This window comes from Cynocephalus volans, chromosome 15 (assembly GCF_027409185.1).
Source record: "Cynocephalus volans isolate mCynVol1 chromosome 15, mCynVol1.pri, whole genome shotgun sequence".
In the NCBI taxonomy this organism is placed as follows: domain Eukaryota; kingdom Metazoa; phylum Chordata; class Mammalia; order Dermoptera; family Cynocephalidae; genus Cynocephalus; species Cynocephalus volans.
Genome location: NC_084474.1, coordinates 93,485,318 through 93,510,227, shown reverse-complemented (window position 1 = coordinate 93,510,227; position 24,910 = coordinate 93,485,318). Strand labels below are relative to the sequence as shown.

Genomic DNA, 24,910 nt, shown 5'->3' with positions numbered 1-24,910 from the left:
CAGTCTGCTCCAGTGAGCTACCTCCTAAACACAGGTGGACTCCACAGCTGGCTGGCCGTGCACCTCTTACCTCTATATTTCGGAAGGTGGAAATCTCCACGTAACCCGCTCTTCCCTCGGTTAGGAGGAACAGGCGCTTCTGGGTCATGGCGATCTTGCCCACACCGCGATTAGTCTTGACGGAGCTCGACAGCTTGTACACGCACTCGTTTTTATCCAGATGTTCCATCACCAGCGAAGGCAGGCTGACCTCCTGGGCCTCTGCTTCCGTCTCCTTCCAGCAATTGTAGAAGTCTTTGAACGTTTCTGGGTCAATTTGTTTCTGCTGTCCTTAGTGCATAAGAAGACAAGAGAGGTTTCTTACGGCCACATATACAGGGAACTTCAGGAACTTTTGCATTACCTTAAGAAACAGCACGTTACCCAAACCAGGCAGCGGATGGCATCAGGACTCAGGTCTATCTGGACAGAGTCGCCTTCCCCAGCAGCCCCAGGAGTCCACAGTGGGGCCCATGGTCTAGTCTGAGCCCGTTGCAGCCCCAGGTGTCCACGGTGGGGCCCATGGTCTAGGCTGAGCCCATCTGCCCTTTCCAGCCCCTGACTCGGGATGGCCATGTGACCTACTCCAGGTAGTCACACTAACTCTTAGGACTTTGGGTGGGAACACTGGGACAAGGACACTCTTTTCCTATAGTGGCAAAAACGTTCCTCATCACTAGAATTGGTGGCCAACATCTTGGGGCCATGAGGGGAGCTGAGTCCCGGGATGAATCTGACACTGATGACCAGATCCCTGGTGACACTCCTGTGCCACTGGATCAGCCTTGTCTGAAGCTGGCCCTACCTCAGTACTCTGGTTGTGAACAAGTAATTTACTTTTATTGTTTACACCAAGATCATTATAGTTGACGTGACAAGCTTTCCCACGGTCCACTATTCATGGGCTCTGGACTCTGAAGCCAGCCTCCCTACTGCTCAGCAGTGTGACTTCGGGCAAGCCGTGGAATGCACCTGCTTCCTTATCCGTAAGATGGAGATGGGGCACCCGTCAACGCCACCCTCCCACCACCAATAAGTCCCAACAGTGCTAATCCCGTAACGCTTCTCTGTGTCTGCTCCTGCCCTGGCTCGGCTCTGCCTCTGGCATGTGTCCCATACCTGTCTGTTCCTCTCTGTGTCCTGTGAGGGACAGGACAGGCCCCCTCAGTCCTGCACAGAAAGATGCTCCTTAATGGCTCTTGCCTTTGGAGCTGCCCCCCTCGCAGCCAGCTTTGCTCAGTGCCCAGAGTGACTTTTCTAAAATGCAAGTAGGAGCTCTCACTTGCTTGTTCAAACACTTGAGGGCTCCTGTCTACGCTACACTCCAAAATTCCTCCAGGATCAGCCCTTCCCCCCCTCACGCCCACATCCCCGTCACGCCAACTATGTTCCAAACCAGCCGTGTTGTTAGGTGCCTCTGCACACGCTCCTCCAAACTGCTCAGACCAGAAAATCCCTACTCATCCCTCAATACCCAGGTCAACACCCTCTTGCGCAGCCTTCCCTGACAAGGCAGGGTCCTCCCTGACAAGGCAGGGTCCTCCCGGCCAGGCCACCGCTGCACTGCTCACATGCTTCCCACACGCACGCTTGCATTCAACACTTGCTGCACACCAAGGACCATGCTCCAAACTACACAGGATCCCATTTAATCCTCTCGACCACCTTATGAGCTCCGCACCACCATCAGGCTCGTTCACAACTTGGGAAACTGGGGCATGGAGAGGAAAGTCCCTGGCTGGCAGAGCTGAGCCTGCGGCCAGGCAGAGGGTCCCTCCCAGAGCTGTGCTGACACACGTTTATGGGTCTGCCTTCCCTGCTGATCGCAGCCCGAGAGGGCAGGACCTGTGTCCTCTCTGACCTGAGCCTGCTTAGAGGTTGGATCTGAAACAGCAAAAAATGTGGCTCAAGTCCTAGCTTGGCAGCGTCCCTGCTCTGATTCCACCACAAGGCATCAAGGGTGGTGGTTATCTAGGGAATGTGCTATTGTGGCCACAGCTGAGACTGGGACAACTAAGCAGTCACCATAGCAACTCATGAGGGGACAGCAGCATGCAGGGGAGCCGGTGCCATAACAGGTTCAGGAGGAAACTTCCTTGACTTTTAAATCTCACTCTACATAACAAGGACTGCTGATATCACGGGAACTGGGAGGAACAGGAAGGTCACCTGTGGCCACCACCCTGTGCAGGCGCCAGAGTGTTTATGTCAACATCTCCACCAGGGGGCAGGATTCTGAGTTAGCTCTTTGTCTTTTTGGTTATCTGTATTTTTTCATTGGTTTACAATGGTTGTATGTTACTTACAATTTTTTTTTAAGTTTTATGGCCCCTGGACCCAAACAGAAAAGAAAGACACAACAGTCAGAGCAGTTGTATGCACTTGCGTGGTGTTTACAAAGAAGTCACTGAGGGAGACGAAGGACAGCAGGTTGGGGGGTGCTCGTGGACAGACCAGCAGGCCCGGTCTCTGCAGCCCCCTGCACTGGGCAGCAAGGTCGTCAATGAGGTCGTGCCTGGACACCATGAGGTTGATTGCACGAGCCCCCCTTCTGTTTCAGAAACACTGACTGGGCAGCTCAGTCTACACTTCCCACAGGGTCTCATGATTGGATTTGATCAGGGCACTTATTACTTTAATCGGCCATCACAGAAGACAATCTTTAGGTTAAGTAGCTGAGCAAGGAGAAGCCAAAGACACAGGAAAATAAGAGTGAAACCACAAAGCCACGACTTAATGAAAGAGTCAAAAGAGTACCTGAACGTGGGGCCCAGAGCCAAGCATCTGTCCCTGCATCACTCAGGACAAATCCTCTCATTATCTGGGCCACAGCAGTTGCTGGGGCCATGCAGAGCAGAGCACGTGTGACCAGGACCTGAAACAGCTTCCTCTCAGACAGATGGTGGCGCTGGCCTCAGACGTGAGGAGCTTTATGGGCTCTGGGAGACCAGCTGTGCACAACCACTACTGTGCACGCCCACCACCGTGCACAACTGCAGCTGCTGAGGTGCGCACCCACAGCCGTTGTACATAGACACCCTGCACACACACACTCATGACCACTGTGTAACCCACAGCAACTGTCACACACACGCTTGTTGCATATGCCCACAGAGACAGAATGCCCATCTCTCATCTGTCTGCAATTTTGCACAAGAATGCGACTGTTCAGTTCTCTCCTGCCACCCACACGCCTCCAACACAAGCCCCCAGCTCCCCTCAGCAGCACGCAGGAGGCATCCGCATCCCCACCAAGAGCCACCTCACGAGCAGCGGCAGCCTGGAACATACTGGTCCTACACTGTCAACAGCAGACTTTGCATTTTTGGCCATGAAAATATGTAATGATGAAATCATAACAGGTTTTTGAATAAATCTAAAATATATTCTTACATCACATAAATTCATCCTAAGATGGTGACATTCAGGTTTGATGAAATACTGATGTTTTTTTTTTTTAATTCATGGTCATTTGGCCAAAACACGCATTTGGTGCTACTTTACAATGGTAACTTCAGGATCACGTGTTCCAGGACCAAGACCATCTCCTGACCTAATCTGCAATGTAAACGAGGCCAAAGGGACACAAGGGCCACCGATGGCATCATCATCACCACAAAGTCTGCCACCACCCACCCTGGACACCCTCTCCATCTGGGGGCCCCATGCCCAGCTGTAGACCCGCCTTTCCTGGCTCCCTTGCAGCTGGGTGGCCCCGTGATGTGATTCTGCCCAGTGAGGGGCAGGGCAGGAGACATTGTGGGGGGGGTGGGAGGGGGGCTTAAAAGAGGAACAGACCCTCTTCCTCCTGTCGGGGTCCCCTGCCATCTTGCAACCAAGACGCAACAAGGCCATGCTAGGGTAGTGGGGAGGGGACAGAGGGAGCCTGCTCTGAGCTGACGTGCTAAACTAACGGGGCAGCGGTGTCCTCCTGGGCCACAGAAAAGGAAAGGGAGCAGCCTCCCCCTAAGGATGCTGAGCCCACACACCCGTGCTCACACGCACCAACAGGCCCTGCGTGTGTTGTCGGGCGCCTCCTGTGGGCCTCCCTCTCCCCTGGCACCCGCTCATGCTCCTACACTGCTCTGCCCACCGGCACCAAGAGCACGGAGGGGGCGCATTTCAGATCACTGCCCAGAGGCATGGCCGGCCCCACCCATTCCACTGGTGGTAAAAAGCTAGCACTCCCCGATGGTCTTACCTGCTAGCTGTCAGTACCTCACCTGTTACCGTTACCTGACTGCTGCCTCTGCACATGTAAACCAGCCATCGCGGTGTCCTCTTACCTACAGTCAGCGCCTCGAACAATCGGTGGATGATGCTGGCATCCTTCACAATGCCCGACTCCTGCACCCGCTTCACGAAGTCGTCCAGCTGCATGTGCTGGCGCGGCAGCTCGAAGTTCTTCACGCGGTCGTCTGCCTTCGGGGCCTCGCCAGCCTTGTCCAGGACCTCGCTGATGAGCCGCCTGAGCTCGGGCGTCCGCTCGGCCTGCGCACGCTCGGGGGCCGACATCGACTCCACCGTGCCCTTGACAAGGTCAGCGGGAAAAATCCCGACGTCTGTTTTGTACAGATTCTGGAAGTCCAGGAGAGCACTCAGCAGCTGTCCTTGCATCAGATTGACGAGGCCACGGAGGTAGAAATATCTAGCCAGGAGCAGGGAGTTGTCGGGGGCCAGAAAGCGCATGGCCTTGCTCAGCAGGGTGACGAAGTCAGTGTAGTATGCCTGGACACACTGGCTCACCAGGGGAAAGTGGATTTCTGGAATCTTGAACGTATATGTGGATTTAGGGGCCACATTCAGAACTAAAAAATGAAAGGAAAATATGGAGAAAATTAGCCCAGATCTTAAAATTAAACACACGCCCCTGTCACATCACTTTGCAGGAGCTGACGTTTCCCGGCCCCGGGTGCAAAATGAAGCAGGACCAGTGCGCTTCCTCCCAGGGGTCCCCGGTGCCCCGGCTGGGCCCGAGGCCCTCGTTCCTTCCACGACACCCTGAGAAAATGAGAGCTAGCGTTCCTCAAACGATCCCGTCTGCTCACGCTATTAATACTAAATTGAAATATTTGGTATTGAGGTGTTGAGGATTAAGCTAATAACATGAGCCAAGATGTACTTGCTAGGCAGGATGAAGCTGTTGAAAATAATTGTTTAATTTACCTTCGTGACAACTCTGAATGTTGGGCTGTATTATTATTCCTATTTTACAGATGTGGAAACAGAGGCTTCCACGGCCTAGGTGCTTGTGCCCAGGTACACAGCTACTAAGAGCCAGAGTCAAACTTAAACCAGGTGTGTGTCTCATGCCAATTCTTCTAACAAATATTAGCTCCAGGCCTCGCGGGTGCTCAGCATTGCCCGGGTGCTGGGTTTCCTCTTCTCCTGGAGCTCCAGTGGGCGGGGAGACTCGGAGGAGGGTCAGGGGAGCTCCAGGGCGAGGGCTCAGGGCAGAGAAAACAGAGCACATTCCCAGAGCAAGTGGGCACAGGGTGTCTGCCAAGTGTGGATGAAAGCTTGTACAGAAGAGGACCCGTGGGACCAGAGAGGTGGAGTAACTTGCCCAGGGTCACACAGCCAAGCAGTGGCTGTGTGGGGGACTGGCACCCAGAAGTGGGCCTCCAGAACACACAGTTGTTAAAGGGCAAGACGGTCTTTTCATTTACACACGCTGCCCTTGCTAGACCAAAACCCTCCTGGGAGTCATCGAGGCGTGTTGCTCCTGCAGCTTCCTTGATGTGGGCATATTCATCAGGAGGCATCACCAGTACCTGCTGCCTTAGCCCAAGACAGCAGCCATCAGAGCGCCCTTGCAGGTCGAGGTGCCTGGCCTCCCGACATTTGCCCCCAGAGACTACCCGGCACAGCTTGGCCTCTCTGCAGTCAAAGCCACCATCACGATCCCCTGACTTTGCTCACTTTACCCCCGACTTCATGAATTTACATGTCCAGAAAGTGCCTGGCACCCCCCAGGAGCCTAATAGTTGCTGTATCCCATCACACATTTACATATAAGGGGTATTCAAAAAGTTCATGGAAATATTAGTATTATCTTTTGATTCTATTTTCCGTGAGCTTTTTGTAGTGCCCTCGTGTGTAGATATATATTTTAGGTATGCACACACATACACCTGCATGTACGCACACACAGACGTACACAATGCTCATGTGCGAAAACTGCCCAACTGTGCACAGCTGTTATTTTCAGCAGGGACAATGGGTGATAAAAAAATACAGACAAGAAATAATTTTCTATACTGAACACAGTTTGCAAACCAATATCCTCAAATTATCTCAAATAACTAAACTGCCAAAACAGAAAAAAGACCCTTCCTCTGAAACAAGCTGCACTTTCTTCCAACGACGTGTCATGTGGGACTCGAGTGAGCAGAGCTGCCCCCCAGGAGGGGCAATGCTGTCACCTGTGCCATTGCTGTTACAGCCCGTGGTGTCCATCACCCGAAGCGACAAGTTCCGGGGCGGCAGCTCAGGTACGGCTATGTCCTGCAGGTCGGGCATGCTGACCACCATGCGCCTGGGAGTGCCGTGCCGCGGCGAAGACTTTTGCGTGGCCATTTTCTCAACTGTCAGTCTTCTTGGGCTTATAAGCGTCCCATTTAGTCTGGGGTGGAAAAAAGCCATGCCTTACTTTATAGACACAATAACGATTGAAGAATAAACCTAAACTGAGCATTTTTTCCAATGTAATGACAAGTGCAAAACTGAATGTTGCCTAAATCCTGCCACAGATAGTTTAAGGGCAAAGGACAGACAGTACAGCCCCAGAAAAGACCATGATATGAGAAGCGAATGCCATCTGCAGTTGATGCATGTTTGAGGGGTGTCAGGAAAGCATCAGGGAGAGACAGAAAACTAAACAAGCTTCGAGAATGGGGAAAGTGTGGGGAGAGAAAGAGGACGACGGGGACAGAGTGGCCAAACAAGACCCGGGCACAGGCCACAGGGCACCTGCTACGTCAGGCACGTCCAACATATTCCCCAAGAAACAGAACTGTCCAGAGAAGACAGTCATTGCTGTTACCCACTCATCATGAATTTCCAAAACTAGGACTTTCCCTGTTGAACTGACCATTCATCCATCCAAATAAAACTACGCTGCTTGAGCCTTTGGGTCCCAAGCGCAACGATGGAGTACCTGTCCTCTTCAGACTGGGTGCTGAGGTCCATCTGGGCAAAGGCGTCCATCCTTCTACTGAGCCGGGCTTTAAGGAAAGAATGGAACATGTAGGTGTCCAGGACCTGGAACAGAGAAAGGCGAGTTACCGCCGCGCTCCCGTGCGCTCGGCATCTGCGGGCACAGCCCGTGGCAACGCTCTAGGAGTGCCTGCCCTACCCGCCAGGATGCCACCAACACCTGGCTCCTCCGGCAAAAGCTCCCCAAAGTGGACAGCTCGCTCGATTTATTCTGATCCACAAAGACTATCCTGCGGTTTCTCACCTGCCCAGCTGAGAGAATCAGCTACTCTCTGCATTCGAAAAACCATAAAAAGTTTAAAAGCCAGACCACCTGCCCACCACGCGAGCTGGATCTGCAGCGCTGTGCCGCGTCACCGATCCTCAGATCCTCTGGGAGCCCCGCCAGCTGCGCACCCCACCTGTCTACCACAGCACGCCTCCACCCGGCTCACGTTACCCAACGGCTGCCAGGCTCTCATCTTAAAAGGTGACTCTCCAACAGCCATTGTCTTTGTTCCCACCCTGACACCCGCTCTCTACTGACTGTGGGAACGTGGCCTAGGGAGGAGGAGAGGCCGGTGGACTGCAGGCCACCAAAGCCCAGGTGAGAAAAAGGGGGCAAAGCGCCCAGACGCATGCAGGAGTACTGCAGTTCACAGAGGGACACACAGGAAAACCCAACAAGTGGCGCCAGCCTGCAGACACATGGAGGAAGGGGACGGCCACGCGGGAGGGCACGGTGCCAGTGTTCCTCCACCAGTGGGAGGAGCTTGGGGCCTGCCTGCAGGGGATCACCATGAAACAGCAGAGAGATGCTAGGGACAGGTCACGGAGCAGACAGAGGAGAGGACTCGAGCTCAGCCGAGGCTCCCGTAGAACACACAACCAGGCGCGGTCACCATGGTCACGAAATATGGCGTCGTCTCTGAGTTCTGGGCTTTTCTCTGACCCCTGCATTCCATTTCTCTGATTTTCCCTGTGCTCCTTTTCTCGAGTGGGTCCTATACGAGCAGAGTCTCACGGTTCCTGTGCACCATGAGTCTGTCCCTGGGGCTCCGCTGCTTTGCGTCGTAAGGGGGAAAGTGGGTGACGCAGTGGTCCTCGCATGTACCACGAGCAAACATCTGTACAGCATGCAGGATGCACGTGAGCACACGGGAAACCGTGAAGCACAGACAGTGAAACGGAAACACCAAAGCGCATGAGCAGAGAGGGGACAGACAAGGAAAGAAGGGCAGAAAGCAGGTGGCCACTGCCAGGGTGACAGGAGCACATGGGAAGTGGCCATCTGTTTTTCCTCCTTCTCTATTGTATTTTTCTCATTTCCCCAAAGTGAGTATGTATTCGCTGTATCAGAAAAAACATTTAACAATTACAAAAAAGGGAAGAACTTGCCATGTTGTTTATAAAGTCAGCAGGATACTTAATAACTACCTGTGAAGAAATATGAGAGGACGTGTATTAAATCTCCACATGCTGGTCTGTGCAAGGCTCTGAGGGGCACAGGCAAGAGTGACAGACAAGTCTCACCTGCAGGAGCCCTCGGTCACAGGGGAGACACACAGGGACGCCACCTTCAGGCTGCCCTGGGTCTGAGAGCAAGGCATCCTGAGGAGGGGACAGGTGGGACCCGACAGGTGGAGAGGCGCAGCCCCTTCCGCGCGCCCCTTTCACACAAACTCCTTGTGAGGCTTGTCGGCCCCATCTCTGATCTCCGCTAAACCCGTGTGGTCTCCACCACTCCACTGAAGTTGCTCTGTCCTGGAGACTGATGGCAGCCACCGTGTCCCTGTGTCACAATGGTCACCGCTCAGTCCTCCTCTTAGGGACGCGGCACAGTGAGGCCCCGTGAGCTAGCTCCTCCCCTGCTTCCAACCACCACCGTGACACCCTCCCACCTCCCTTGCCAGTCCCTCCTCCGTCCCCCGACCTCCTAGCAGGCCCCAGGACTGAGCCCCCAGGCAGGCTCGGTCCTCTTCACCCCTCTGGCCACTCGCTCCCTTAGCGACCTCCCCTGGGCTCGTGGCTTTAAACATCACGTAGGTGCTGGCGATACCCAAACATGTCCCTCGAGGCAGATCCCTCGCCCAAGCTCCAGAGCACACACGTCACCCACCCGACCACTCGACGTCTCACACACAGCAACCTGACACGTCCACAACAGGCTCCCGATCCTGCCTGCAAAGCTGTGCTGCCAGGCACTTGCCGTCTGGGCTGATGGCAACTCCCCCCTGCCAGTGTTCAGGCCCAAATGGAGTCGCCCCTGACCCCTCTCTCTTTCCTGATCCAGCCCTTCAGGAAGTCCTGCTGCTCCTTCAGAACATGCAGAGCAACTGCTCCCACCACCTCCCTGGTGCCCGCCTGGGCCTGCCCCACCTGCCCCTGGACTGTTGCAACAGCCTCCTGGCCGCTCTCCCAAGTCCACTCTTTTGCCCCAGGGTCTGTCTTAAGACACAGTCAGGTGACATGTGGAACATACAGGTCAGGGCACGTCACGCCTCTGCTCCAAAGCCTCCAGTGCCTCTCATGGCTCTCAGACGCTTTTCAAATGAGCTGGATGTATTCAGAATGGGAACTGCAAGATGTGGGCCATGGAGTCCCCTGATGGCTTTGTCCTCACGACCCAGCCTGGCCTGGCACAGATCTGGGTTCTATCGCTCATGCTCAGTAAATATTCACAGAACAAATGAATTCAATTGTTTTCTGCTCCTCATTTGTACAGGCAGAAGACATTTCTGTCCTACATTGAAACACTGGGTCCACATTTTATAGTAGCTAAAGGAGGTGAGCTCCCCTTCTGGCCACTGCGCAGTGTGCAAGTGCAATATTACGATATACATATTTTGGTTTTCGTCCAGGTTCCTAGCTCATGACTCCCATGGCCCTTGTTATCTCCTGATTGCCTGAAACAATAAGCCTGGCACTTCAGGCCTCAGGACAGAGTCTCTCTGTTCCCTCTCCTCCTTCCTGTCACCTGCTCCTTTTCCTCCCCAGGGCAGGACTCGAATCTTCCCCTGCCTTTCTGTCTTGGCACTGGCCATAAAGAAATCCTCTGACCCACCTTCTCTGATTATAGGTGATAAGATCCCTCATTCCAGAGGGTCCTGCCCATGCCCAGGAGGAAGCAGCACTGCACAGAGAGGCTGAGAGGACTCTGACCACACAGGCCATGCTGGGTGTCCCCACCTGGTCTATTAGTATCAAATCACACTTTGTGTCCAATCACATTTCTACATGGTTGTCCATGCTTCAAGCATGCCTATGTAATGAAGCTTCCATACAAACCCAAAGGACTGGGTTAGGGGAGCTTCCAAATACCCGAACCCGTGGAGGTCCCTGCAGGCGGTGCCGGGTGCGGGGGGCATGGACGCTCTGCTCCCTTCCCCACACCTCGCCCCGCGCGTCTCTTCATCTGCATCCTTTGTCAGAGCCCTTATAATAAACTGGTGACTGCATGTAAGTGTTCCCTGAGTCCTGTGTGCCACTCTAAAAAATTAATTGAACCCAGGGAGGGGTTATGGGAACCCCGATTTACAGCTGGTCAGTCAGAAGCAGCACAGGCACAACCTGGGGCTTGCGATTGGCATCGGAAGTGGGGGACAGTCTCGAGGGACTGAGCCCTCCACCTGAGGGGTCTGAGGCTCTCTCCAGGCAGGCAGCGCCGGAACTGAATGGCAGGACAGCCAGCTGGTGTCCGCTGCAGAGCCAACTGCTTGCTGGTGGGGACCCCCACTCCCCGCACACACCTGGCGTCAGGAGCGTGTTTGGAGGGCACAGGGGGAGAAAGTTTTGTTTTCCACCCAGCAAGGTTCACATGTATCCTCCTGACATAAGCTCTGAGGAAACTCAGTAAAACAGACGAAATGACTGTTTTCAGGCACTGAACAAGCAGCAGCCTGGGACTGTGACTCCTCAGAAAGGGGGCTGGGTGAGACGGTCAGGGCTGCCCCGGCCTTGGACGGAATGCCAGGACAGACGGACATGAGCTCGGGAGGCCAGGCCGCCGAAGTCTTGGGGCAGAGTCTGGAGAGGAGGGTGACCTGCACAGAGTTCCTGCACGCTGCCCACGGGTGTCCTCCAGCCTTTGCAGAGACTCAGGTGCTCAAACACAGGCTGAAACTACACAGCACGGGGCAGGGAGCACCCGGGTAGCGTGAGCCAAACAATTCTCCAAGCTCACTAAGGGCAGGGAGCCATCCGTGCTCCAGACAGCCGGAACACAGAGTCCACCCAGGGCAGATGCACTCGACTGTGACCCACTTGCCACCACCCGATAGCATAAAAACAAGCCCCTAAAGCATCGAGAGGATCTGCACGGAACTTCGGTTGCCTGCCAGCACACAGCGCCTAATATTATCTTTCTTTTGTAACAGACAAAAACCCAAATGCTCAAGAACAGGTGGACAGAAAACAAAGGTGTTCCATCCCAACGATGGAACATCCAGCAATAACAAGGCGCAAACTGCTGAGACACGTAGCAGCACGGGCCAGGCTCAAAGGCGGCCTGGCGGGGCAGCAGCAGGCAGCGTGCAGACCCAGGGATGGCACCGGTAGGAACCCTCCAGCGACAGGCCTCGTCTGCAGGCACAGACACAGATGAGAGGCTGCCCGGGGTCAGGGGAGGGATGGGACTGCCGGGAAGGGCACAGGAATCCAGGAATCACGAGGGATGACAGACGTGTTCTACATCCAGATTGAGGAAGTGGTTATAAAGGTAGGTACATGTGGCGAAATTCATCAAACCGTACACTTATAATGGGTGTATTTTATTATATGTAAAGTATATTTGATTTAAAAAATAAGAGATGGCCAAATGATCAAAAGGAACTGTGCTAAAACAAACTTTCTGGAAAAGGTAATGCACGTAATAAAATAATAACAGATCTTGATAAAAACCTGTTTTGAAAATGTTTAAATATAGCAAAGTATAATGGATCGAACAGAGATGCCCAAATCCCACACCTCTTACCTGTTTATAAAACAGTTGATCCCCTGGAGCTCTTGTTTTGAGAAATTCTTCACTATTAAATACTCTATGTTCATAATTTAAATGATTCTTCACCTCCCTAACAAAGAGAAAGAGAGTCTAAGTGCTGAAATACTTTTAAATACGTGAAAAACATCACTTTTAGGAACAGAAAAATTGCGACAAGAACTGCACGCTCTGAAAAGCCCTGTTCTTCAGAAAGATTATTCTCATCCTGCAAATGACGCGGTTTGGATGTATTTTGTGGTCAAGCATAACTTCTCCCCGGCTACAATGAAACTCCAGGAGACAATGTCACTGTCCTCACCTTCCTCAGGCCCCTCGTTGTTTATGCAAATTGAGACACAATAATCAATCATTGTTCATACAAATCAAATCGAGTTCAGAGTGGTAACACTGAGCAAGCCGCCAGAATCCCCACGCTGACCGGGCTCGGCCACCAGCTGCCCCACACAAGTCACTTCATCCTTCGTACCCCTTACAGTTATAAATTATAATCCCATGGAAATTTTAGCATATGATCTTCCCGATCTGAAGTAATATTCTACAGGCAGAACCGATAACCTTACAGGACACATGCAGTATGAAGAGTGTTCAAAGTTATCCTTCCTTTGTGAGGAAAAAACGATCTCATCCAGGGGACCTGAAGTTTTACAACCTCCAATCGTATTTTCTGCTTTTCTGTCAACTCACTGAGCTTGTAAAGTGTTGTTTTTTTTTTAAAGCCTTGTTTATGGAAGATTTTGTCTTCAAAGAACAAAAGGAAAACAACATATTCAGGACCACACGAACTATACCGCGTGAGCAGAGATAATACCACGTGCCTGTAATACACCATCCCGTTTTTTTCCTAACAAATTATCTGCTTTGTGTAAATAAATACACCAAAAAATAAAGCATGTCTGGGAGAGCGAGCCCCGGCGTCGGACGCCTTCCTTTGCTACTGGACTCAGGAAGGAAGCAGAAGGACAGAAGGACACTGCAAGAGAAAGAGAAGGAAGAAAAAGAGGAGTGAAAGGCTTTTGCCCTAAAAATGGCTCACAAAGTTATCATTTTAGGCATATATTTACCATACATTCCTTAAATGACTGCACTTTTAGGCCAGAAATAGCAACCCAATCCCTGCACTGTACCCCTAACATGAACACGCTGCCCGACCCCAGCCTGAATGCTGGGGAAGCGGCAGCAAGCAAGGCACGTGTGACAACGACAATCACTGGAACGAAGAGGCAGAAGAAACCTCTGAAAGGCAGATCCCAGGTGCCCGTCATCCTGGCAGCTCTCCTACAGGTGGCTTCATTATCTAGTTTATGAGTCAGGTCGAAAAGACCCGTCTGTCCCCTCGCCCATCCCCGGATGCAGGCCTCTGGGGACAGAGCCCTTCCGGGAGTGACCCAGAGCCTTTGGCCAACACACGCCCGTGTGGACGAGCTCTCCCTGCAGGGTTGTGGCCAGGTGCACGTCTCCCTGGAACAGCCATCCTCAGGCAGCCCCTGGCAGGAGGGACAGAGGGGGCTCGGAGGGCATGAGGCAGGGTCAGAGTAAAGTCACACACCCCCAATACACCTGCTGTCATGGCCGCAAGAAGAGGCATGCTGGGGGTGGAGGCCACTCTCATTTCTGCAGCCATAGGTTTATTTCAATTGCCTGAGCTTTGGAATGCCACTATCACCATGGGACCGAACGCTGGCTGGTCACCTTCCTACCTACCCTGGAACATTCTGCCAAATACCTGAAGACACTGACGAGCAGCTGCAGGGCGATCTGCTGGATCTGGCTGTTGAGTGCCTGCTGCCAGGCTCGCCGGTGGGCTCGACCCTCGTTCAGGTCTGTGCTGGAGCTCAGGTGAGCGAGGTGCAGCTCCCGGTGCAGCCGGAGGCTCTGGACCCTGGAAGGAAGCAGACCGAGGCCAAACACAGCTGGGCATCACCAAGACTGCTGCTCACCAGCAGCAGGCAGCCCTCCAGCAGGGGCCCTGCTCCCACGAGGGGAATGAACACTTTAGGATGCTCAGAATACCTACCAACAACTTGGGGGATGGAGGTCATTAAAAATACATTGCTGGAAGAGTTCATTCTTGGCAAACATAAGCTCATGAATGCCTGGACTCTGGGCCACACACGTTTCTATCCAAGCTGAATCACTCCGCCCCCTTCACCCTGCCTGGTGAGCACACACCCTTCCAGGACAGCCAGAGGGCTTCCAGCTTACTTAGGCTGCCTCTGGTCTGGCTGGTCTGGGCTGCCCAGGAGGGACAGTCACAGTCCGCTGCCCAGGCAGGATTGGATGCCCCTCTGCCTCATACCAAGTGTTCTGGGTGTCACCGCTTTTGGCTCAGCAGGGACAGCCACTTACTCACCTTGAGGTCCTCACTCAGGGACACGGCCTCATGGTTACCTCTGTCAACCCTGAGACACTATTAAATATGATGCCTGGCTTTCCCAATGCTACTCAAGGCTGTGCTTTTAGGGGGACTTTGAAAATCAACAAGCAAGGGTGCAGTTTTAAACATGCAAAATAACCGTAACCAACATTCATCTAGTCCACGAGTATTTCCAGAGCACCTACTACATGCTGGCACCATTGTGAGTATTGGGATGAGAGGGGACCACAGGCAAAGCCCCTGCCTGCTTGGAGCTTATGTGCAAGTGGAGAGAAACAGAAAACAGATAAACCATGAAACATGAGCTAACGGGAGGTTAGGCAGAGAATCAAAACAGAGGGCTGGGCTAGGAATGGAAAATGGTCAGACTGAACGAGTGGAGAGGTCCTCCCAGATGACCTGGAACCTGAAATGTGAAAGAGAAGACGCAGGGACGGGGTGGGGAGCAGGGGCAGGGCCTACGGCGGGTGGGGGTGGGCTTGCTGGGCCCAGCGGGTGGGGGGCAGGTCCCAGCCATCAGCAGCAGCAGGTGAAGGCCGGGGTGGGGCCCTGGGCTCACTCCCCACATGTCCAGCAGCGGCTGCTGAGGGACGTCCCCAGCCCCAGCTGGTCCTGGCTAAGCAGACCTTGGGTAACCACCCTGGCCTGGAAGTGTCGTGACTGCGATGCTGCTGTTTATTGGCACCACACCGGCCTTTCACCTGCAGAACACGGAGCATCACAGGGAAAGGAATTTCAGTGGTTTTCCAGCATAAAAGGCTGTGACACTGCCTGCAGCGGCGTTCTCTCTCCCTGTACCTCCTGGTGCAGGGACAATCGGATCTGAAAAGGCCACCTGTGCCCCCTGGGATCTATCCTTCCTTCTCACCTGGGCACTCAGCCAGCACAGTCCTGGCCAGGGTTCCTGTCCCTGTCCCAGGAGGACTAGGCAGCGGCAGGGGGGCTGAGGCAAAGGCACACTGCTGATCACAGTGAGGCAGACCCCAGGCAGAGAGAGCAGAGGGCATCACAGGGAGGCTGGGGAAGAAAGGCCACTGCTCCTCAGCCCTCCTGGCTACATGCCCATGTGGGACCAAGACCGTGGCTGGATCATGGTCTCAGAGGCCTCTGGCAGACGGTCACCGACCACACATGGGTTAGTTCACGTTTACAAAACGAAGTCTCCCATAACGAGACTGCAGGAGACACCACACCCCACATGTCCATTCTGGGGGCGGCGGGGTGGAGGGGGGTCTGGCCAACACGGTGATCCCACCTCTGCACTGTGTGCGTTTACATTCTGGAATTCTAACAATCACAGGCAGACACAGGCAAGAATCCCATCTTGCTGGGAACACACGACCAGAGTGAACAGGCGACCAGAGCAAACGCATGAGAAGCCCCACCAAAAGCCTGCAAGGGCCACACTCATCTAAAGTCAGGGGACGCAGCTTGTGCTTATCAGAAAGTACACAGGGCCGCTGCGAATGCTAGTTCTGCCTTCTGAGTTCACACAGAGGGAAATTCCCAACAGAACAGCTGGTACAAGTCCCCTGAGCACAAGCCTCGGTGGCAGCAGGAGAAGGACCTCGTGATCCTAGCTCCTCCAGCAAACAAACACTCCTGTGCCTCACCCTAGTGTGGCTATTGGCCTTTTTCATTTTTTTAAGATGGAAGGAGCAATACTAAAGGAAGTGCTCCTAGATATTTTACAGAAACCATCCAGGTAGAAGGAACAACCAATACCAAGGTAAGAGTCAGAAATCAGAACTGCCAAGTGGAAGTTACCCAAGATGAAGTCTGCCCCATCTCCCACTCTACCAGGGTCAGCTCCTTCCATGCCTCGTCTCCCAATAAAATGACAAAAGAAAGGGGAGAAAAGAGCCACCCTAACGTCATCCCACAGCATCACAGGCTTCCCCAGAGGCAAGTGCAGCCTGGCTGTCTGCAAGAACGCCCGAAAGCAGCTGCTGCGTCTGTTCCGCATCCTCCAGCATCACTTCCGTGAGTCACGCTCGAGGTCTGGCCGCAGTCAGACCCTACAGGCTGTGACGACTAAAAGCAGGGTTTCTTCTGCTACCATTTTGGAAAGTTCCAAAGGATATTAAGTACTCTGCGGAGTGAGCCCAAGGGAGCTCTGGTACTGCTAGGCCTGGGGCAGCGCCAAATCAGGACACACCCAGGATGCCCAACCCCCAGCACCCACCTTCACCCTGACATAGTTAGCAATTTACCTGCCTCACTCTCCCCTGGAGAAGCTCATGGAAGAAAGCCCCTGCCAAGCCCCTCCACCACGACAGAGACCACAGAGACCATAGGGCCCCCAAAGCCTAAATTATTATTTGGCCTCTTTTGGAAAAATTTTGCCTATGCCTGATCTAAAATTTAGTAATAGAGATGAAAGAAAACAGAACCAGCTGTAAAAAAGGCATGAAAAAATGATGACCAATAGAGTGCTAGGGGAGGTGAAAAGAAAAAGACAACTTCTCACTCAGGATAATGGACAGCGCCCATCAGAGTCCACCAGACTGACAGTGTCATGGGTTAGGGGCCACAACTGTTCTGTCATCAGCACGTAGATCATGCCCAATTCCAGGTGTACAATGGTATGCGATACATATCTAGCAAATGGAAGAATGGATGGATGGATGAAAAAAGCAGAAGGAACCTCAAAGATGATACACACAGGATCCTGGGCACAGGACAGAGGGTGGGAGGTTTCCTGGAGAATGTGACTGTCCCCTGACTCTATAGGACCATAATTAGTATTTAGACAAGATCAGAATAAAGACAAATCACTTTTATTTAGAAATACAAATAATTTCTGAACTATAATCACACAAAACATCTATCAGTAATATAAAATTAGAAAAGATACGCAAAGTGGCAATACAGAATTTGAACAAAGTTTCCCAAATACATCCTATTTCCATTACCTCTGAATAAACGTCTGTGCCGCCAGGAGAGGGATGTCAGGAATGTCCACGTCATTGTCCAAGGACTTAGAGCAGGTGATGCTCCCCTGATCAATATTTATTAGAATTAAACCATCAGCTTCCTAGAAAATAAAGATTAATTTGTAAAGATTGCTATACGAATCTTTGAATTTGTATACATCTTTGAAAAAACACATATATATTTTGCATTCACTGAGACATGTCACCACTAATTAAATTATTCTATTTAATATGAACACATAGCCTTATATCTTCTCTAGAAAATATGCACTATATACTGTGAGTTATAGTTGATGGGCTAAATTTGATTAAATGTACCTTTCTCTTATTTTTCTTAATTATAGTAAAATACACATACCATAAAATTTACAATCTTAACCATTTTTAAGTGTATCGTTCTACAGTGTTTACATTCACACTGTTGTGCGACCATCACCGGCACCCATCTCCAGAACTTTTTCATCCTCCCAAATTAAAACCCTGTAGCCATTAAACACTAACTCCACTTTCTTCCTTCCACCAAGCAACTGGCAACCCCTATTCTACTTTCTGTCTCTACAGATTTGACTGCTTTAGGTACTTCACCTAAATGGAATCATACCGTATTTGTCCTTTTGTGACTGGCTTATTTCACTTAGCATAAGGTCTTCAAGGCTCATGCATGTTCTAGCATGGGTCAAAATTTCCTTCCTTCTTAAGGATGAACATTTCATTGTATGGATAGACCACATTTAGTCTTTGAGTCAATATTCCAACACATGTTGTTGCCAAGTTCTCATCTACCCTGGTATGAACACTGCATGCACCACTTCATGGCGTCCTGTGGGGAACATTCCAGAACTCCAACGAGTGCTCCACCAACATTCAAAGCCCAGTGTGCTTGGCTAAGCCCCAGCCAGTTCAACCCCTCCCAGAGCCAGAACACAGACAGGGTCCCCGGCTAAGTGACCACACGCACTTGGAATTTGTGAAGTATGCATACAGATTACTTGTAAAGTCTTATCTTATAAGGAGCAATGCGTGGAGGTCCTCAGGTTCAAAGTGCAGAACAGAATGCCAGGATCTCTCTGAAGGCCCCAATTCCTTGGCTTTCATTCCAGGCCCCACCTCTGAACAAGTGTTTCAGGTGGCACATGAAACAGCACAAACACCAGCTTTCCCTGGCCTCCGAGCCTTACAGGGCAAACGCGGGAACTGCTAAGCCAGCAAGGTAAGCGGCACCGCCCTGTGAGTGTGAATGCCAAACATTTGCAAGGGGTGCCAGTATGCAGGGAGGCAGACGCGCTGTAGGTCACCCCCGGCCTCCTCCCTCGGACTCACTGCCAGTGAGGAAAAACGAAACAGCCAAATGCAGCCCAAGGCTTTCACAGAAGAGTCGCTGCTGTTCCTGAAACCTTCCAGAGCAGATAAATCATTAAAAGTGTTTACCGCGTGATGGCTGACAGCAATTGGGACTACCAATTAGCACATGAAAAAATGCTCCACATCACAGTCATTTGGGAAATGTACATAAAAACCACAAGATACCAGCTCACACCCACTAGGAAAGCTCTAATTAAAAAGACAGTATGATGTTAGCTATCAGTTTGCCATATGTAGCCTTTATTGTATTAAGATACTCTCCTGTACCTAACTTGTTGAAAGAGTTTTTATTATGAAGGGATGTTGAATTTTATCAAAGTCCTTTTTCTGTGTTTATCAAGATGATCATATGTTTTTTTTTCTTTCATTATGTTGATATGGTGTATCATGTTTATTGATTTGTATATGTCCAACCACCCTGGCATCCCTGGAATAAGTCCCACTTGGTCATGGTATATAACCTTTTCATGTGCTGTTGGATTCAGTTTGCTGGTATTTTATTGAGGATTTTTACATCTATGTTCATTAGAAATACTGGCCTGTAGTTTTCTTTTTTTGTTGTATCCTGTTTTAGACTGTTTATGTTGCTATAACAGAAATACCTGAGATTGGGTAATTTATAAGGAAAAGAGGTTTATTTGGCTTATGATTCTGGGACAACTGCATCTGACATGGGCCTCAGGCTGCTTCTACTCATGGAGGAAAGTGGCAGGCAGCCAGCGGGTACAAGCAGATCACGTGGCGAGAGGAAGCAAGAGAGAGAGAGAGGGGAGGTGCCAGGGTCTTTTTAAGCAACGAGCTCTCGCGGGAACTAATAGAGCGAGAACTCACTCATTAATCCCCCCTCCCCCAGGGAGAGCATTAATCCATTCATGAGGGATCCGCCCCCATGACTCAATCAGTTTCCAACACTGCCACATTGGAGATCAGATTTCCACATGAGTTTTGGAGGGGACAACACATCCCAGCTCCATCATATCCTAACCTGGTTTTGGTATCAGGGTAGTGCTGGCCTCATAGAATGACTGGAATACTCTGGTATGATCCTTGCACACTGTATAAATGCACCCAAATATCACAATGTAGTCCATAAATATATACAAACATCATGGGTCAATTAAGAAAAAACAAATTAGAAAGGAAAAAGAAAAGAAATAGACAGCAGAATAGTGGTTACCAGAGGCAGGGAAGGGGAGAGGAAGGGTAATGGAGAGAAGTTGGTGACAGGTACAAAGTTACAAAGTTACAGTTAGAGTGGAAGGATAAGTGCTGGTGCTCTAGGGTGACAATAGCTATCAACGTTGTATTGTATGTACGATAGCTGGAAAAGAGGATCTTGCATGTTATAACCACAATGAAATGATAAATGTTTAGGTGACAGATACGCTAACTATTCTAATTGGATTATTATACAATGTATGCATGTATTGAAACAAAGAATTGTACCTCATAAATGTGTGCAATTAAAAAATAAATATTTGTTAACACCAAGGTCAAGGGTTCAGATCACCTTACTGACCAACAGCCAAATAAATATGAATAAACAAAAATAAAAAGAGAGCCAATGAGAAGCGTCGGTGAGGATGTGAGAAGTCGGAGCCCCCGCACATGGCCACGGGAACATGAGATGGTGCAGCTGCTTTGGAAGACAGTGTGGCAGGTCCTCAAGTGGTTAAACAAAAAGTCACCACATGACCCAGCAATCCCACTTGCAGGTGTATACGCAGAAGACTTGGACACGAACATTCATGGCAACACTACTCAGAGCAGCCAATAGGTAGAAACAACCCAAATGTCCATCAGCTCATGAACAGATATATTCATGGTATATTTACGCAATGAAATACTATTCCACAGTAAAAATTAAGTACTGATAGATGCTACAACACAAACGAACCTCAAAAACATTATGCTAAGTGAAAGAAGCCAGATACAAAGGGCCACACAGGGAGTGATTCCACGTACGCGAGCTTTCCAGAACAGGCAGATCCAGAGCCTGACAGCAGGTGAGTGGGTGCCAGGGGCTGGGGGGAGGCTGGGACAAGGTGGGGGTGACTGCTGATGTGTACAGGGCTTCTCTGTGGGGTGGTGACAATGTTTAACATGACACATGAAGGACTGCACAATTCTATAAATACACTGAAGTCCACTGACTTGAACATTTTTTTGGGTAAACTTTGTAGTATGTAAACTGTATCACAATAAAGCTGTTTTAAAAAACCAAACCCACTCTGCCCGCTGGCACTGTCACAGTATTTATCGCAAGTCTATGATGTTAACGCACCAGCTAAACCTATACCGTATCTGAGCAGCGTGACAGTAAGAATGGCTACCGCCTATTAAGCACCTGCTGCATGCCGTGCTGCCTCGCTTAGTCCTGACTGTAATGACGAAGCCGGCATGTACTGTCCTATTAGCACTGGCAGACAAGGGCAAAACACTTCGCCATGGAGCAGTCACACAGTGAGCGAACAGCCGCTGGATTCAGAGGACCCACGAGCCTCATAACACTGTGAGCAACAAGCGGCATGCACGTGCATTTTTCTAGGAGGAAGGCCCATTGTAGTGATGCACCCCAGAAGCTTAATTTTAGAAAATCTGTAGCGGTAACTACAGAGCCATCACCTACCAAGCCCCCGCCATGTCCCAGGTGCCACGTGGGGTGCAGGATTGTCCTCAGCTCAGAGTACTGCCCATGAGGACATGTTCTGCCCCACTTCACAGATGAGGAAACTGAGGCTTAGCAAAGGCAAGTAACTTGCCCCAAATCTCAAAACTAGTAAGTGCAGAGGCTAAACTTGGGATTGGGCTCCACTGACTCCCGCACCTGCACTCTTCTCGCAGAAAAATCTGTCTGAAGCCATTTGGGCTGCTCTGAATTTACATGGACTGAGAAATGACTCAGGCTACAGTACTTAGAATGCCGTGGCCTTGAACACATCCTGAGGTCCCCAGAGGGATGGTGTGAGAACAAAGGAGACAGTACACGGCGTGTGTGTGGCAGGAACCCGCGGCACACAAGACACAGCACACGGCGCGTGTGCGACAGGAACCCGCAGCACAGGAATATTAGGTCCCTGGAACTGAAAACATGACTTTTAGAAACAATCTCCCCTTCAGTTTCATCTCTCTAAGTCTTATTCTTCAAGGTCTGTGCTTCCCTAAGTCTCTGCTCCCATAAGCAGGCTGAGCAGGCTGTACCCAGAGTGTGACACTGCAACTGCTTCCCCTGGTTGGCCCAAGGTTTCTGTCTCCCAAGTCTCTGTTCCCACGAACAGGCTGTACCGGGATGGAAATTGTGACCATCTTCCGAGGCCAGGCCAGATGCCAGCCTTAACCCTTATGAAAGAAGACACTCAACTACCTCTCGGCACCAATGTCATTTTTCAACTCAGCCCGGCAAGTCCGCTTGCCATTTGCTAATAAAATCTTTTCTTCCTTTACCTGGCTAGCGTCTCCTTCCTCAGTGACCTTACTAGGAGCTTAATGACAGAAATGGTGGTGACCTCTCTAAGACACCGTCTGCCTTCACTTCACAGCACTTTCAAATGCAAGTTTCTATTAGTCCTCACAATGGACTCAACAAGAATTTAATTCCAAATCACGTGTTCTGTACCTAACCTTGCTGACTTCGTCAAAGTGATCGAGATGGCAGCCCATGAGAAAAGACGTTGGGGCCATGACAAAATCCAGCATCTGGTCGGACAGGATGGGCACGAAGGTGTGCTGCCACGGCAGGGGGTGGAGGTAGACCATGAAGCACTCGGCCACGAGCGTCAGCAGAGCCCAGTCCGAGGAGAAGAACACGATCCGCTGTTCCGTCAGAATGCACGTCAGGACCTGGGGGGACAGTCAGCAGTGCCATGCACACGCTTCCATGCAGCGTATTAAACTTAAGATGCTCATAAACACGCCACCCAACCAAGCCAGACGGAGTGCAGCTCTTACCCTGGTCTCCCTGCTCCCTTTGCCAAAACAAAATCCACCTGAGCCCCTGCATAGAGCGCTATTTGCAAATATTGCACACTGCAGTGAACACTGGCTTTAAACAAAAAATAAGTAAATATTTGGAGCACACTGGTGTGTACATTGTGGAATTAACCTGCATTTTAACCATCTCTGATAAACAATATCAAGCCAATTAGCACGAGGTGCTCGCAGGCCTGGAAGGACGTGTACCTGCAGCACCTTCTCAGGCCTGAAGCACAGCAGGGGCAGGTGGAGGTCCAAGTCGACCACGGGGCTTTCGGGGTCCACTCGTGAGGGAAACACGACCTGTAGCGGTTTCATGTTGAACACCTGCAACAACCAAGTTCCATAATTCGTTCAGACAGCTGCTCCCAGCAGGGGCTGAAATGCACTGAAATTCACTATTTTGGTGCAGAAAGCATCACAGTTAGAAAACATTTTTGAAAACTTGCTGCCCTGTTAAATGTCACAGAATAGCCAAACAGTCTAGAGATACTCATGACTGCAGATAAAGGTTCATGCATAAAGTAGTTAAAGTCTTTTTCTAAGTAAGCCAAACTTCCTTAAACGCTTTCATTAATCGGCAAACTGTTCACTGGAAAGACAAAGATAAACCGTAACCCAGATACCTGTCCCAGTTAGCACAAATTCTAAATCAAGCATATTCAAATTATTCTTAGGTATTATATATTATTCTCAGTCACTATATAGTGTGTATTCTCTTAGTATTTTCAATTTAATAGTTGAAGATCCTCAAAGACATGTAATTCAAAACATTTTGATACATATGCATAGATATACATAAATTGGTTTCATCCACGGTTCCTGGCTCACAACTCACATGTCCCTGGTTACTTCCTAAGTGACTCCTCTGTTCCCTCTCCTCCTTCCTTTCACCTGCACCTTTTCCTCCCCAGGGCAGGACTTGAATCTTCCCCTGCCTTTCTGTCTTGGAGCTGCCATAAAGAAATCCTCTGACCTACCTTGTCTGACTATAGATAACAAGGCCCCCATTCCAGAGGGTTCCTACCCAGGAGGAAGAAGCACTCTGCAGAGAGGCCAAGAAAAACCTGAACACACCTGCTGTGCTGGGTTTCCCCACTCAGTCTATTAGCATTGATTTGATCACACTTTTCCTGTCCAATTTCTACATGGCTGTCCATGCATCAATCACGCCTATGTAATGAAGCTTCCATAAAAACCCAAAAGGACTGAGTTTGAAGAGCTTCTGGATTGTTGGACACTTGGAGGTTCCTGGAGGGTGGCATCCCTGGGGAGGGCATGGGAGCTCTGTGCCTGTGCCCCATACCCTGCCCTGTGCATCTCTTCATCTGTACCTTTTGTCATGTCCTTTATAATAAAATTCTAATTGTAAGTAAGTGTTCCCTGAGTTCTGTGAACCACTCTAGCAAATTAATTGAATCCAAGAAGGGGGTTATGGGAACCCCAATTTACAGCTGGTCGGTCAGAAGCATAGGCCACAACCTGAGGCTTGCGATTGGCATCAGAAGTGGGGGACAGTCTCGAGGGACTGAGCCCTCCACCTGCGGGGTCTGAGGCTCTCTCCAGGCAGGCAGCACCAGAACTGAACGGGAGGACAGCCAGCTGGTGTCCGCTGCAGAGCCGACTGCTTGCTGGTGGGTGGAGAGAAACCCCACGCATCCGGGGTCAGAAGTACAGTGGGAAAAACTGAGTTCATTTTTTCTACTCAGATATTTTATTTTTCAAAATGATATTATTTTGAAATAACACTTCAATTCAACTTCTGTATTCTCCGCACGCCCATGAAGCGCTGAAGCGTGCAGTTGCACTCGGTGGAAGGACGCAAGAGGGGAGGGAATCCCTCCTGCCGGTGGCCTGGGAGCTCACTGCAGCTGTGGACAGCCAGGCTCCACTGCACGCGGGGCCGCCCACGGAGGGCTCAGGAAACGGGGTGCCTCCCCATGCCCCGAGTGCCAGTAAATGAGCAGAACGGGATGGTCAAGGCATAAGCAGATCGCTGGAGAGAAAGAAAAGAAGAGCGCATCCGACCGC

The 24,910-nt window shown here is 50.8% G+C and overlaps 1 protein-coding gene across 2 annotated transcripts in view; it reads right to left on the bottom strand.

The window, feature by feature from the left end:
• Positions 1–24,910, bottom strand: part of DENND3 (DENN domain containing 3) — a 60,926-nt gene that overhangs the window by 19,277 nt on the left and 16,739 nt on the right. For both annotated transcript variants that reach the window (XM_063079903.1, XM_063079904.1), the window contains exons 6-14: positions 23,087–23,206; positions 22,529–22,747; positions 17,525–17,646; positions 13,959–14,114; positions 12,209–12,305; positions 7,199–7,302; positions 6,465–6,664; positions 4,326–4,847; positions 71–330 (exon numbers count right to left, since the gene is read on the bottom strand). In XM_063079903.1, the coding sequence (XP_062935973.1) occupies positions 71–330; positions 4,326–4,847; positions 6,465–6,664; positions 7,199–7,302; positions 12,209–12,305; positions 13,959–14,114; positions 17,525–17,646; positions 22,529–22,747; positions 23,087–23,206 (1,800 nt within the window). The remainder of the gene's footprint in view (positions 1–70; positions 331–4,325; positions 4,848–6,464; positions 6,665–7,198; positions 7,303–12,208; positions 12,306–13,958; positions 14,115–17,524; positions 17,647–22,528; positions 22,748–23,086; positions 23,207–24,910) is intronic.